At 53.2% G+C, this 12,413-nt stretch overlaps 6 protein-coding genes across 6 annotated transcripts; 4 read left to right on the forward strand and 2 right to left on the reverse strand.

Annotated features, from left to right (window-relative positions):
* Window positions 1-452: 452 nt before the first annotated feature.
* PtrM4_087880 (Dimer-Tnp-hAT domain containing protein) lies at window positions 453-2,972 on the forward strand (the record flags this gene model as incomplete). Its single annotated transcript, XM_066106815.1, has 1 exon — window positions 453-2,972. One exon carries the CDS (start codon window positions 453-455, stop codon window positions 2,970-2,972), a length of 2,520 nt encoding a protein of 839 aa, XP_065962483.1.
* A 284-nt stretch (window positions 2,973-3,256) lies between these two features.
* On the forward strand, window positions 3,257-4,243 carry PtrM4_087890 (uncharacterized protein; the record flags this gene model as incomplete). The annotated part of the gene is made up of 2 exons (XM_066106816.1): window positions 3,257-3,269; window positions 3,543-4,243. The coding sequence occupies 2 exons, from the start codon at window positions 3,257-3,259 to the stop codon at window positions 4,241-4,243; spliced, it is 714 nt and encodes a 237-aa protein (XP_065962484.1).
* A 312-nt stretch (window positions 4,244-4,555) lies between these two features.
* PtrM4_087900 (uncharacterized protein) lies at window positions 4,556-4,855 on the forward strand (the record flags this gene model as incomplete). The annotated part of the gene is made up of 1 exon (XM_066106817.1): window positions 4,556-4,855. The coding sequence occupies one exon, from the start codon at window positions 4,556-4,558 to the stop codon at window positions 4,853-4,855; it is 300 nt and encodes a 99-aa protein (XP_065962485.1).
* An 847-nt stretch (window positions 4,856-5,702) lies between these two features.
* On the reverse strand, window positions 5,703-6,461 carry PtrM4_087910 (Tymo-45kd-70kd multi-domain protein; the record flags this gene model as incomplete). Its single annotated transcript, XM_001934741.2, has 1 exon — window positions 5,703-6,461. The coding sequence occupies one exon, from the start codon at window positions 6,459-6,461 to the stop codon at window positions 5,703-5,705; it is 759 nt and encodes a 252-aa protein (XP_001934776.1).
* Window positions 6,462-7,440: 979 nt separating this feature from the next.
* On the reverse strand, window positions 7,441-8,967 carry PtrM4_087920 (uncharacterized protein; the record flags this gene model as incomplete). The annotated part of the gene is made up of 1 exon (XM_001934740.2): window positions 7,441-8,967. One exon carries the CDS (start codon window positions 8,965-8,967, stop codon window positions 7,441-7,443), a length of 1,527 nt encoding a protein of 508 aa, XP_001934775.2.
* A 1,581-nt stretch (window positions 8,968-10,548) lies between these two features.
* On the forward strand, window positions 10,549-12,387 carry PtrM4_087930 (Fungal-trans multi-domain protein; the record flags this gene model as incomplete). The annotated part of the gene is made up of 1 exon (XM_001934739.2): window positions 10,549-12,387. The coding sequence occupies one exon, from the start codon at window positions 10,549-10,551 to the stop codon at window positions 12,385-12,387; it is 1,839 nt and encodes a 612-aa protein (XP_001934774.1).
* Window positions 12,388-12,413: the final 26 nt, after the last annotated feature.

Consider the following 12,413-nt stretch of genomic DNA (forward strand, 5'->3'; position numbering starts at 1 on the left):
TCTGCGTGTTCTGCGTGTTCTGCGTGTTCTGCGTGTTCTGCGTGTTCACACCTGAGATCAATCAAGCTAGCTTGATAGCTTGATTGGAAGATTGATGCCAAGCCAATTCAATCAATCCAGCCAAACCTCATACAAAAACGCAATCAATCCAGCTGAGCTTTTCCGTGAGCTTGATTCAGATTGATAGCTTGATTGCCTTAAGTATATAGTAGATTTCGGTGATGAGGCAGCCCATGAGGCAGCTTAGATAGCTGTAAAAGCTCTATACTGAGCTTTTTTTGGTGTTTTAGTTACGCCGTGTAACATTGAGTAATATCCGATAGCTCCGTGTAACTAGCAGCCAGCGCGTCGTCTCATATAGTATACTCCATCTCCATCTCCATCACCCACAATACTATATACTTTTGGTGTTGCAGATCTATCGCCGTATACCTCACCTCATCGTCGCCCTCATGCCGCCCAAAAAACGCGTCTCTGATAGCGCTCCCTCGCCTAGAAAGCGCGCGCGCGGCACTGCGAGCCAGCCCGTCGCGATCGACTCGCAGTCATATCAATCTCAGCCATCTGCTCTATCTCCGCCGCCTCCATATACACATACTTTCGAGTCGCGATTGCGCGAGTCGCAGCCCGAAGACGCTATCGTCGCGCCCGCCGAGGGCAGTGAGCAAGCTACGCTCGCTCCGTCTTCTGAAGCCGCCGACGACGCTGTAGATGAGGCTTTTGACGCCCATCTCGAAGACAATTATGATGGCATAGATTGGGGTCGCCTTAAGCTGTATACGAAGCCTATCACGACGCACCAACACAAGCGGAGTTGGATCTATCGCCACGGCTATCGCGTCGCTCTTCTCAAAGATCCAACCCGCGTATTCTTCATCTGCCACTGGTGTTTCAAGCACAAGCTCACGGATATTGGTATTGGGATATACAATACAAGCGCAGCAGTCTCGTCAGCCGCGCGCCACCTCAGCGAGCAGAAACCTGGCCATAGGCTAGTAGCACCAGGCAAGACTCCAGTTGCTAGTGTTTACAACGCGCTCACCACTGCGAGAGTCCCTATCTCACAGGCAGTAGCTAATCAGATTAACGGGTTTAGCAAGCAGCGCTTTAGGTTTGCCGCAGTAGACTGGCTCGTCGCGAACAACCACCCCATCTCTGAGTTCGAAACACCAGCTTTTCGACGCCTAATTGCTATCGCCAACCCACTTGCAGAAGCAGCGCTCTGGAAGAACCACAAGAGCGTCTCCCAATACGTCATACGACTGTTTGACTGGCTCAGGCCCCGCGTTGTCCACGAGCTGTCACAATCGCTTAGCAAGATCCATATAAGCTTTGACGGATGGACAACGAAAGGCGGCAAGCGCGGGTTTCTCGGTATCGTCGCCCACTACGTCAACTCAGATGGCAAGCTCCGAGACCTGCCTATCGCGCTGCCTCAGCTCACAGGCGCTCACTCCGGCGATCGATTAGCTGAGGTTGTATTATCAATCTTAGAGCAGTTTAGCATAAGCGAGCGCACACTCGGTTACTTCGTCCTCGACAATGCCTCTAATAACGACACCGCTGTCGCTGCGATTGCCCACGAGCTTAACTTCAATCCTATACACCGACGCCTCCGCTGTGGCCCTCATACGATCAATCTGATTGGGCAGAGACTGCTCTGGGGCAGAGATGCAGACTCATACAACAACGAGGGAGTTGACGAGCTCGCCGACGAGGCAGCGTTTATAAAGGAGTGGCGAAAGCACGGGCCTTTAGGCGTACTTCTCGATATTGTCAACTATATCCACACACCGCAGCAGTACAATCTTTTTGAGAAGGCGCAGCGTACAGCTTACCGTGAGCTACCTCACGACGCAGACGACAAGCTCACGATACTACAGCCAATCAAGCCAGTAGTCACACGCTGGAACTCATACTTCGACTGTTTTGAGCGAGCTATAAAGCTCGCGCCGGCCATCAACGCGTACGCGAACACCCACATACAAAATACAGCAAAAGAGGATATCTACGCCGACTCACAGGGCAAAAATCGGCCTGCTGCTCCACAGTGGATGAGATCAGACGGCCTCACAGCTGCCGATTGGGCTGTTGTTACCGACTATATAGAGGTTCTTAGGCCACTTAAAGAGTGTACAAAGCGCTTTGAGGGACGTGGCGAGTATAGCTTTGGCGCGATCGCTGAGGTGATCCCAACGTTTGAGTTTCTACTCACTCAATTAGAAGCTCGCCTCCTCTACTACGATTGCGTAGTCCATGACGCTCACGACGAGGCACCCGAAGATCACCTTCCTATTAATCTACGCGCAGCGCTACTTAAGGCGAACGAGTACTACGCTAAACTCGACGACTCGCCAGCTTACTACGCTGCTACAATACTCCATCCTCGCTACAAACACTACTGCGATCAAGCGTGGGCTGAGAAGCCTGACTGGCTGGCGCTTAATAATCTTAATTTCCAGGCACTGTGGGCGGATTACAAGTCGCTGCCGTTACCGAGGCCTTGCTACACACGCGCACCGAAGAAACCGAGCAATATTGACGACGCGATTGACGGCATTATTGATCCCACACGCGGCAATACTAAGGAGGATGAGTATGAGCAGTGGAAGCGCGAGCCAATCGTTGGCAAGGGCACCGATCCTATACAATACTGGTTCGGGCTGCGCGATCAATATCCCAACCTTAGTAAGATGGCGCTTACTATACTCTCTATACCCGCTTCAAGCTGTGAGTGTGAGCGCGTCTTCAGTGAGCTCGGAGATCTACTAGAGCCTCGCCGACGCTGTATATCACCTGAGCTACTAGCAGCACTACACTCAGTACGACGATGGAGACGGGCAGGTTTTGGTGGCGGCGACAACGACGATATGGGCCAATCAAAGCTTACCGACGAGCAGATGGACGTTTTGTACGAGCTTAGCAAGTGGGTGGGCGAAGACGACGATCTAGATACATGGGACGACGGCTGAGACTCAACACCAAAAAATATATACAACTTTCCTATTTGGGAATCAAGCACCCAAGCTACCAATCAAGCTAACAACTTTCCGCCAAGCCAATTCAATCAATCCAGCCAAATCTCATACAAACAGCCAATCAATCAAGCCGGGGGCTGTCAGCTTGCTTGATTGATTGATCTCAGGTGTGTGCGTGTTCTGCGTGTTCTGCGTGTTCTTCTTGATCTTGACTGTATGTGAACGGTCTGTAGGAACTGTATTCCAGCTACCTAGTCCAGATGCTATTTACAGTCAAGATGAAGAAAGAAGGTAAGACGCGAGCGGCGAGCCCGCTTTGTTTGGGTTGGCGCACGGCCCTCTCGTTGCCGGGGAAGCGACTAGGCTCGCAGCCTAGTCATGTGACTTAGGGCTCAGCCCGTTACAACGAAGACGACTAGATTGACAGTCAGTAGTAAAACACATTTCCTCGGCTTCCTTCTTTGCTTCAGCCTCATTCTTGGCGGTCTTGTTGGTCGGACCGGTCTGGTCGGACCGGTCCTTATGTAAGCACCTGGTCTGGTCTGGTCTGTACCCTCAGACCAGACCAGACCAGACCATTCCGATCACTGATTGCTGCTGCTGCAAAAGATCGAGCTCAAATTGATTGGTTCTACGAGAAGCTTTCTGGAAGATTCAACACCAAGAACCTGGGGGAGATTCATAAGATCCTTGGAGTACGAGTTACGCGAGACAGAAAGCGCCGCACAATCTACCTCGATCAAGAACAGTACCTACACGCAGTACTTGACAAGTTTGGAATGTCTAGCAAACAACACAGAGACAAGAAGATTCCATCTGCAGATTACACTTCATTTAGGCCAGCCACTGACAACGACACCCGAATCGACATCACTGAATACCAGCAAGTGATAGGGAGCCTTATGTTTGCTATGGTTCTTACACGTCCAGACATTGCATTCACCCTCGGAAAGCTAAGCCAATACATGAGCGATCCAGCAGAACACCATGGCCATGCGTTGAAGAACCTGCTACGATATCTAAGGTCGACAGTGACATTGAAGCTACGCTACGGACCAGGGGGAGTACACTCGCAATTTGTCATCTACTCTGATGCTGACTGGGCAAGCGACATGGTAGACCGAAAGAGCGTTTCAGGGAGCACTGCAATGTTCTACGGAGGTCCAATATCATGGTCTAGCAAGAAGCAACGGTCTGTTGCAACCAGACTCCGCAACAATCAATTAGACTCCGCAACAATCAATTCAATCCGGTCACTCTCCTAGACCCACTTACCTATCTAGGTAGGGCTTAAACTCCTATAGGTAACTACTAGGCTTAAAGCGGTAATCAATCAATCCAATCTGAACCTTCTAGGACCCACTTAATTGATTGTTGCGGACTGTGCAATCAATCGGATCGGCATGATTGATTCCTATCTAGGTTAAAGGCTGCCTAATAAAGTAACTCTTTAACCTATATAGGAATCAATCATGTCGATCGATTGATTGTTGCGGAGTCTGGTTGCAACGTCAAGCTGCGAATCTGAATACATCGCACTATCAACATGCTGCAAGCAAGGCCAGTGGATTGCTCAAATGTTTAGAGATCTTGGGTTCCCAAAGTACATTGGAAAAGACACCAACAAGGTCCAGATGCTAGGAGACAACCAGGGTGCCATTGCACTTACAAAGAACCCTCACCTTCACGAAAGATCAAAGCACATCGACGTCTGTTATCATTTTATCCGAGACCTAGCAGAACAAGGCAAACTCGATGTGGCCTACGTTCCAACTGCAGACATGGTGGCTGATGGAATGACAAAGCCATTGCAGCGAGTCGCATTCGAGAGATTCAAGAACCAATTAGGAGTTGTCCTTGGACCGGACCTGCCCTGAGGGGGAGTGTTAAGAATATGTTAGGTTCAGTCCAGGTCGGCGAGGTGAGGTTCGTGGAGTAAGCCCGAGCAGAAGGACCGACGCGGAATGATGATCTGTCATGTACGTCCTAAGATCATCATAACAACAAGTAGATAGAACAATAGCTCTTAGTGAAGTTCAATCCAATACAGGGTTACCTTTCGTACCTCTACTCGGTCGCCTATGGTAGTCATACCACCAGAGGAGACCTTGTTCTAACAATTATTATATTTCCATTAGAGTCCTGTATCAGTCGGTGACTATGTAGGACTTTGGCTAAGCCGTTCTATGTATGTTGTTCAATATGGAGTTTCTATAGGTCTTGTACAATTTGGAGGATAGTTGCGTAGTCCACAACTGGGCAGATAGATCGCACGAGTAAGTGAGTCAATTGGAAGTATACATCCTGTACAAGCAGTCGCAAACGGTGTGTGATACTTAGCTAGATTCTTGTCAGATTCTACACGCAGTTCTGGCTGCGCAACTACCAACCGCGTATCTTCAAGGACTACCCGTACCTCCTCACCAGCGCCTTCGACGGTGCAAGTCTCACATGCTTGTTCATCCTTTCGCTTGCGGTTTTTGGCGCCGGAGGACCTGCAGGACCGTTCCCGTAAAGGCGGGGAACACAACGTCGCTGGAAATTATTACCCTTGTCCTATCCTGTCGCAGAGTAAGGCCCGGAGTAGGACAAGTCGGAAAGCAAAAGGGTACAGTATCCAAGTTCATTATAATCTCTATTTGTATTAAAGTACTTTTGTTCCATTCAAGTATCATCGGCCATTCTATCGTAATCATGCAGAACTCTCTCCCTCTCCTTCAGATCCTACAAAGCCAAGGCCACAGCACCAGCGACGAGAGCCAAAAGACCTCCCGCTGCATAATTGGCAGATGCAGCACCTGGAAATTCCGGGGCACCGGTAGCAGTAGGAGTTGCGCTCCTGGACGCGGGGATGGTACCGTTGGTAGTGCCGTTGGCGGTCGGTATGGTGCCGTTGACAGTCGGTAGGGAAGAAGCTCCACTCTGAGGCGGCATTGTGGCCGTGGTAGCATTGGCAGCGCCCGAGGTGGATGGCTTATACCCACCACTGCAGAGACCATTCCTGCACGTGACGAGGTTGCACTGGTCGTCGGACGTGCACTGGGCGTTGAAGCCTCCACATGTCGCTATGGCCATCATGTTGCTTGCCCAGCACTGAGCATTCTTGCATTGGTCCGGCTTCACAAACGGATTGCATTGGGCGCCGAGAGGGAGAGAGCCAGCAGGAGCGACAATGGTGGGTGACGGGGCAGGCAGCGCGCCCTGGAACTTGCTGGTTTCGGCAGTCGGTGATGGTGAGGCCCCTGGTTTGAAGCCGCTGCATGCACCTTGGACGCATGCGTTGTATGCGCATTGTTCGTCGCTCGTGCATGGAGCCTGAGAGTTGCCGCAAATAGGGGTGCGCGTCAAGTTGGCCGTGTAGCACGAAGCACCAAAGGCACATGGTGTGCTTTTGACATTGCACTCGTAGCCGAGGGGAATCCTGGCTTCTTGCGCTGAGGCAAGGGAGGCGGCTGTGGCCAGAACGAGGAGTGTGAAGCGCATATTCAAGGTAACGATAGTGTTGGTTTGGCAACGAATGTGGGTGGCAGGAAGAACGAAGGTGGTTCTGATGGCAATCTCAGGATGACTTAGGAAATGGGATGTGGAAGGCGATGGAAGGAAATCTCAACCTTTATACATACGGTCCTTTCTCGTGTTACTACGAAGACCAGACGATGATCTTGTGGCTGGTCGGTGCGTCCAGCTGACTTGGCAATCGTACGTAACCCACAGATCCCAACCTCGCAGCACGCCACATGACGCTGAGTCTCCGCGGAGTCTCCGCGCTATCATTCACGACTGTACTGCAGGGTCCAAAATAGAAACTTTGTCCATAGCCTCGTTGATAATTAGTGGCGTTTGGGCTGAAGGGAAAACAATCTAGGGTAACGCAGCTCGATCTCGGCCCGATGGGGTCTTGCGGCCAAGTTCGACTACCAAGGAGTATGTGCGTACCTCTTTGCTGACAGTCGGTCCACCGTTGCAAGGTTATTGGGTATGAGGTGGGTGGAGCTTAATGGAGAAGGTATGTCAGACGTTGAATTGTGCACTTGCACGTACCACGAAAATCTTCCCCCGCCTGTGCGACGCTATTCCTGGACCGGTGTTACTTTCGGATGTAAGACCACAAGAAAACGAAATACAACCTACGTAAACGTGCGCGAGGCCAAGTTTCTTGGGCGGATTGTGTTGTGCATTTGGTCTGCCTCAGTACCATCCTAAGGTGGTTCAATTAAGATATGTTTCTGTACTTGTTAATAATGTAAGGGGTAGAGGGAGATGAAGGAAAGAAAGGATAGACTGTTTCTGTATGCAATTGTTCAAGTAAAGGTAACTAACTGTATAGAAAGAAGTAAAAAGTGGATTAAAGTCTATCCTAATAGAAATACATGTCTGCGTAGTCTATACAAGTCGTAATAGAACGCTCCTAGATCGTGTCGAAGACGCACTCGTCGTGATCAAGCTATTGACAACAAAGTGTCTAGTACTTCTCACCAGAGGCTCCAGCACCAGCACCGGCACCAGCACCGCCAGAGACACCGGCACCAACACCAGCTCCACCGTTGACACCAGCGCCGACACCACCAGCTCCTCCAACACCGGCACCGACACCACCGTTGACACCAGCTCCGACACCGCCAGCACCACCGACACCAGCTCCGACACCGCCAGCACCACCGACACCAGCACCAACACCACCGTTGGCTCCAGCACCGATTCCGCCAGCACCGCCAACACCAGCACCAACACCGCCGTGGACACCAGCGCCAACACCACCAGCTCCTCCGATACCAGCACCGACACCACCGTTGGCTCCAGCACCGATTCCGCCAGCACCGCCAACACCGACACCAGCACCGCCGTGGACACCAGCACCGATACCGCCAGCTCCGCCAACACCGGCACCGACACCTCCGCCAACACCAGCTCCAACTCCGCCGTGGGCTCCGCCGCCAACACCGGCACCAGCATCAGCGCCAGCACCTCCGTGAGCTCCGCCGAGGCCAACACCGAGACCTCCGAGTCCAAGACCGCCAGAGAGAGGAAGGCCAGCGATACCACCGTGACCACCAGCTCCTCCACCGACGAGGCCGCCAACAACGGGAAGACTTCCAGCGATTCCGCCAGCAGCTCCAGCAAGACCACCAAGACCGGCTCCTCCGTGAGCACCTCCACCAACGAGGCCGCCAACAACGGGAAGACCTCCAGCGATTCCGCCAGCAGCTCCAGTAAGCCCACCGAGACCAACGCCTCCGTGAGCACCTCCGCCAACGCCTCCGTGAGCACCTCCACCAACGAGGCCACCAACAACGGGAAGACCTCCGGCAATTCCGCCAGCAGCTCCAGTAAGCCCACCGAGACCAACGCCTCCGTGAGCACCTCCGCCAACGAGGCCACCAACAACGGGAAGACCTCCAGCGATTCCGCCAATGCCAGCGCCTCCGTGGGCACCTCCACCAACGAGGCCACCTACACCTGGAAGACCTCCAGCGATTCCGCCAATGGGTCCAGTAAGACCACCAAGACCAGCGCCTCCGTGTCCACCGGCACCTCCACCAATGAGGCCACCAACAGCGGGAAGACCTCCAGCGATGCCGCCAAGGCCAGCGCCTCCGTGTCCACCGGCACCTCCGCCAATGAGGCCGCCAACACCTGGAAGTGCTCCGGTTACTCCACCAAGATCGGGAAGACCGGCGCCTCCAGAGGGAGCGCTGGGGCTACCCGAGCCGTAGCCAGAGTCGGGCTTGTCATCTCCAGAGCTGGGCTTGTCGTCGCCAGAGTCAGGCTTGTCGTCACCAGATTCGGGCTTGTCGGCGGGCTTGTCGGCGCCGGAGCTGGGCTTGTCAGAGCCAGCGTCAGGCTTGCCAGAGCCGTAAGAAGGGGCGCTGGAACCGTAACCAGAACCGTATCCGGGTTCAGCGCGAACGACGACGTTGCCGGTCTGCGGGTGGGGGAGCGCAGTGGCGATGCTGGCAAGAGCCAAAAGCTGGGCAGTGAAGTACTTCATGTTGATGATGAAAATAAGTCGAAGACGAGATTCGTAAAGAAGGTAATACGATTATTCGCAGATTGTAGTAAAGAAGGTGAGTGTTAAACACAACGAAAGGATAGACTGTAAAAGGTCTGATCGAAGGGAAGGTAGTAGAGCGAGAGTGAGATCGATGTTGATGCCCTTCAAACTGTGGCAGGACGACTGTGTCTTATACTCGAGGAAGATGTTTGCTCCCAGCGACCAGGCATCGTCATGGCCAGGCGCACTGCCACTGCTGTTTCGAAACATGGTTCCTGGTAGTAGCCTACTGCGTCCAAAAGGGTGACAAGGTTATGCCAAGTCTGTCCAGACTGTCTTGTTTCACGCCATATCCCACGAGATCGACGTTGGGCTTGACGGGAGAGACGCGATGTGTGCAGGGAAGACGAGCTTGTTCTCTCCGCCATGCGGCCTCGATTCACGACGTGGACCGGTTCCTGGCCTAGATGGGCGAACGGCATGGCTAGTGCTGTTTTGGCCGTGAGTCGTGATGGGGTCAAGTCGGCAATGTAGACTATCGAGTAGGCCAATATCCCCATTGCGACTCGCACTAGCGTCTGTCACCGTGTCAAGAGACGAAGTTGTATCTTTGGAACTTTGATCCCCTTTGTGTCCATAGTTGGTGGAGGAGTAGATGCGGTACCAGAGTGATGTTGAAGACGTCGATGAGAGCGTGTCGCCTGGACTGACAATGGGTGGCGCAATGCAATTCTCCTGCGCCCGGCCGAGTACTGTACCTAGGTAGTGAGGAGGCAAAGTTGTCCTCATACTCACGATACCAATACCGTGCATGCCTGTCAGTCGAAATGAAGGATACCGGCCTGTGCTTGCTCAACTTCGGCTGGTGTCAGAGTGTTGTCGACGTCTTCCCTCTTGGAGTAACGTTTGCATCGTCGTTTCCCAAGTTCCCCTTTACCATTCGGCTCAAGTGCGTGCCGTTGTCAATACTTGATGCTGTGACAACGGTCCAGGGACCAATGAGGAATCACGGCATCAGGGTATCACGGCATGACCCGCGAGCACATGCATGATGCTCATCTCCTAGGTGTCGATCTGGAGTAGTTGATGCAGGTGCAGCGAGGGTTCATCGTGGACATGTGTCGTGGTTGCGCGAACCACGTCGAAAAGCGGCGGGTCTCGGCAGCGCTTGTGTGTGGCGCTTCAGGCCATCACGACTTAGTCCAACTTTGCATCGCACGTCTCTCTCGACATGACCACTTCTAGAACATGCAACTCTAATGTGCATGTGCATGCGTGAGGTATTGCGGACCTGCGCGGAAATGTAGGTAATGCCTGTTATCGGCGACACCCTTGCCGACCCGGCTGTTTCGGCGACGTTTGTTACGACTCCCTCCTCTCATCGTGCTGTCGGCGTCTTCGTATCGTGTGCTTCGGCGACCTAATACCTGCAGCATCATCAAGAATCACCTCATCTCGCGCTGCTCAGCGTGACGCATAAGCTTTGGTGTCTACATAGACTGACGCATCGCCCGATCATGTCGGGCTTAATTCATTGCCCGCGTCGCACGCTTAGCACAAGCCGACAACAAAGTTTGAATGCCTTCTCCGAAGCCCACGTCGGCTGCTCGACCAGCACCGCTAGCTTGCCTAGAGTGTCGCCGCACACATCTTAGGTGCGATGGAGCAACTCCTACCTGCGGGCGCTGTCATAGCCGCGGATATGCGTGCACATACACGCGCTCAGGACGTGGTCGCCGCCGCCGCCGCATCATTGGCCAAGACGCCGGAACATTATCTACTGTTTCGCACCAGCAGGCGTTACCTTCCCCGCCATATACCACTACCCAGTCCATCGCCACGCAGGCGCAGCCATCGTCGACACTATCGCAATGGTTCCAAGATAGTGGCTCGAATCTAGAGAGAGAGTCCAGTGCCCCTGAGTCCGTCCCCAGTCTGCATGCTGCACCCCAGCCAGACCCTTCGGATGCCATTATACTCCCATCCGGTCCCACGCCTAGTCCGCAAAGTGATGAGCTCGCGCCATGGGCCGATGACGAGCAGCTGGTCAACTTGTACTATCTCAACTTCCACTCCAGCCATCCCTTGCTGCTGCCTAAGAGCTGGTATTGGAAGAACCAGTATCCCCAGTACCTCAAGGCCGTCGTTCAGCTCATTGGTGGCCACTTTTGCCCGACAGCATCTCGAGATGCGTTGCTCCAACGTGTTCAGAAGGAGCTCCAAGATGATGGCCAGGAGACCCCTGAGAGGGTGCAAGCCCAGATCCTCTACGCCGTGTACCTCTTTGCGCAGCACGACTTGCGCAAAGGACAACAAGTGCTCAACTCTGCCATTGAAGCTGCACTGAACCTCGGCATGCACCGGCAAGACTTTGCAGCAATGCATGCAGGCAGTTTGACAGTGCTGGAAGAGAGTATGCGAAGAACCTGGTATGAGCTATACATAACCGACGGCTGTGTTGCCGCACTACAGCGGAGATCAACCTTCAAGACCAACACTGTGGGCGCCGACGTGCTTTTGCCATGCGACGATTTCATCTACGAAGACGGCATGTGCTTCATGCCTGCAACGCTGCATGACTTCCACGATAACGTCTTCGCAGACGAAGAAAAGGTCTTCTCGTCATTCTGTTACCGCATCGAAGCAGTACGCCTTTTAGGCCGAGTCCTGACCATCACCGGAGCACAAGGCGTGCATAGGGATCTCGTACAAGCAGCCGACAACGCACTTGCAGCTTTCACACACCATCTCCCCCGGTCCAAGAGTGAAGCAGAGATCGTGAGTAGTTATGGTGAAATCGATGAGCTCATGTTCCAGGCCCACACCATTATCCAATACAGCACCATTCTCCTCCACTTTCCCAGGGGCGACCTGCTTTCCCCTGGTCCACTCGCAGAGGATGTGCCTGGCGCCAATAGTACGAAACTCCTCTGTCCTTGCAATCGGCAACACGTTCACTCTATCAAAGCGATCGAATCCTCCAAAACCATGTCTATGCTAGCTGCCCTACGCCCTCCGGTTCATAGACACAGTCCCTTCTTTGTCTACCCCCTGGCTCTCGCTGCTGTAGTGCAGCTTTCCATCGGCGCAATCCATGCTAAAAGCTCGAGTGGTTGCTTGGAGCAGCACTCGGATAGAGTCAAATTGATGCTGGGGGTGTTGAAGACGTTGGGAAGATACTGGTCCGCTAGCGACAGTGTTTTGCGTGTCTTGAAGAAGATGTCTTGTGCGGTTTTTCGTAGCCCTCGTGCGGAATCGTCTTATGCTGCGCGACGAGACGATCAGATGGATACTGGTTTGGACGCGTGCCCCCATATATTGGTGGATAGCGATTGGCTGAATAGTGTTGATCTTCAGGATTTGAGTGGGCTTATGGGGCATGACAATGGTACTCCGGGCGGGTATGGTCACTTTTGATGGCCACGTCGTAGACCATGCCACAG

This window comes from Pyrenophora tritici-repentis, chromosome 4 (genome assembly GCF_003171515.1).
Source record: "Pyrenophora tritici-repentis strain M4 chromosome 4, whole genome shotgun sequence".
NCBI classification, from domain to species: Eukaryota; Fungi; Ascomycota; class Dothideomycetes; order Pleosporales; family Pleosporaceae; genus Pyrenophora; species Pyrenophora tritici-repentis.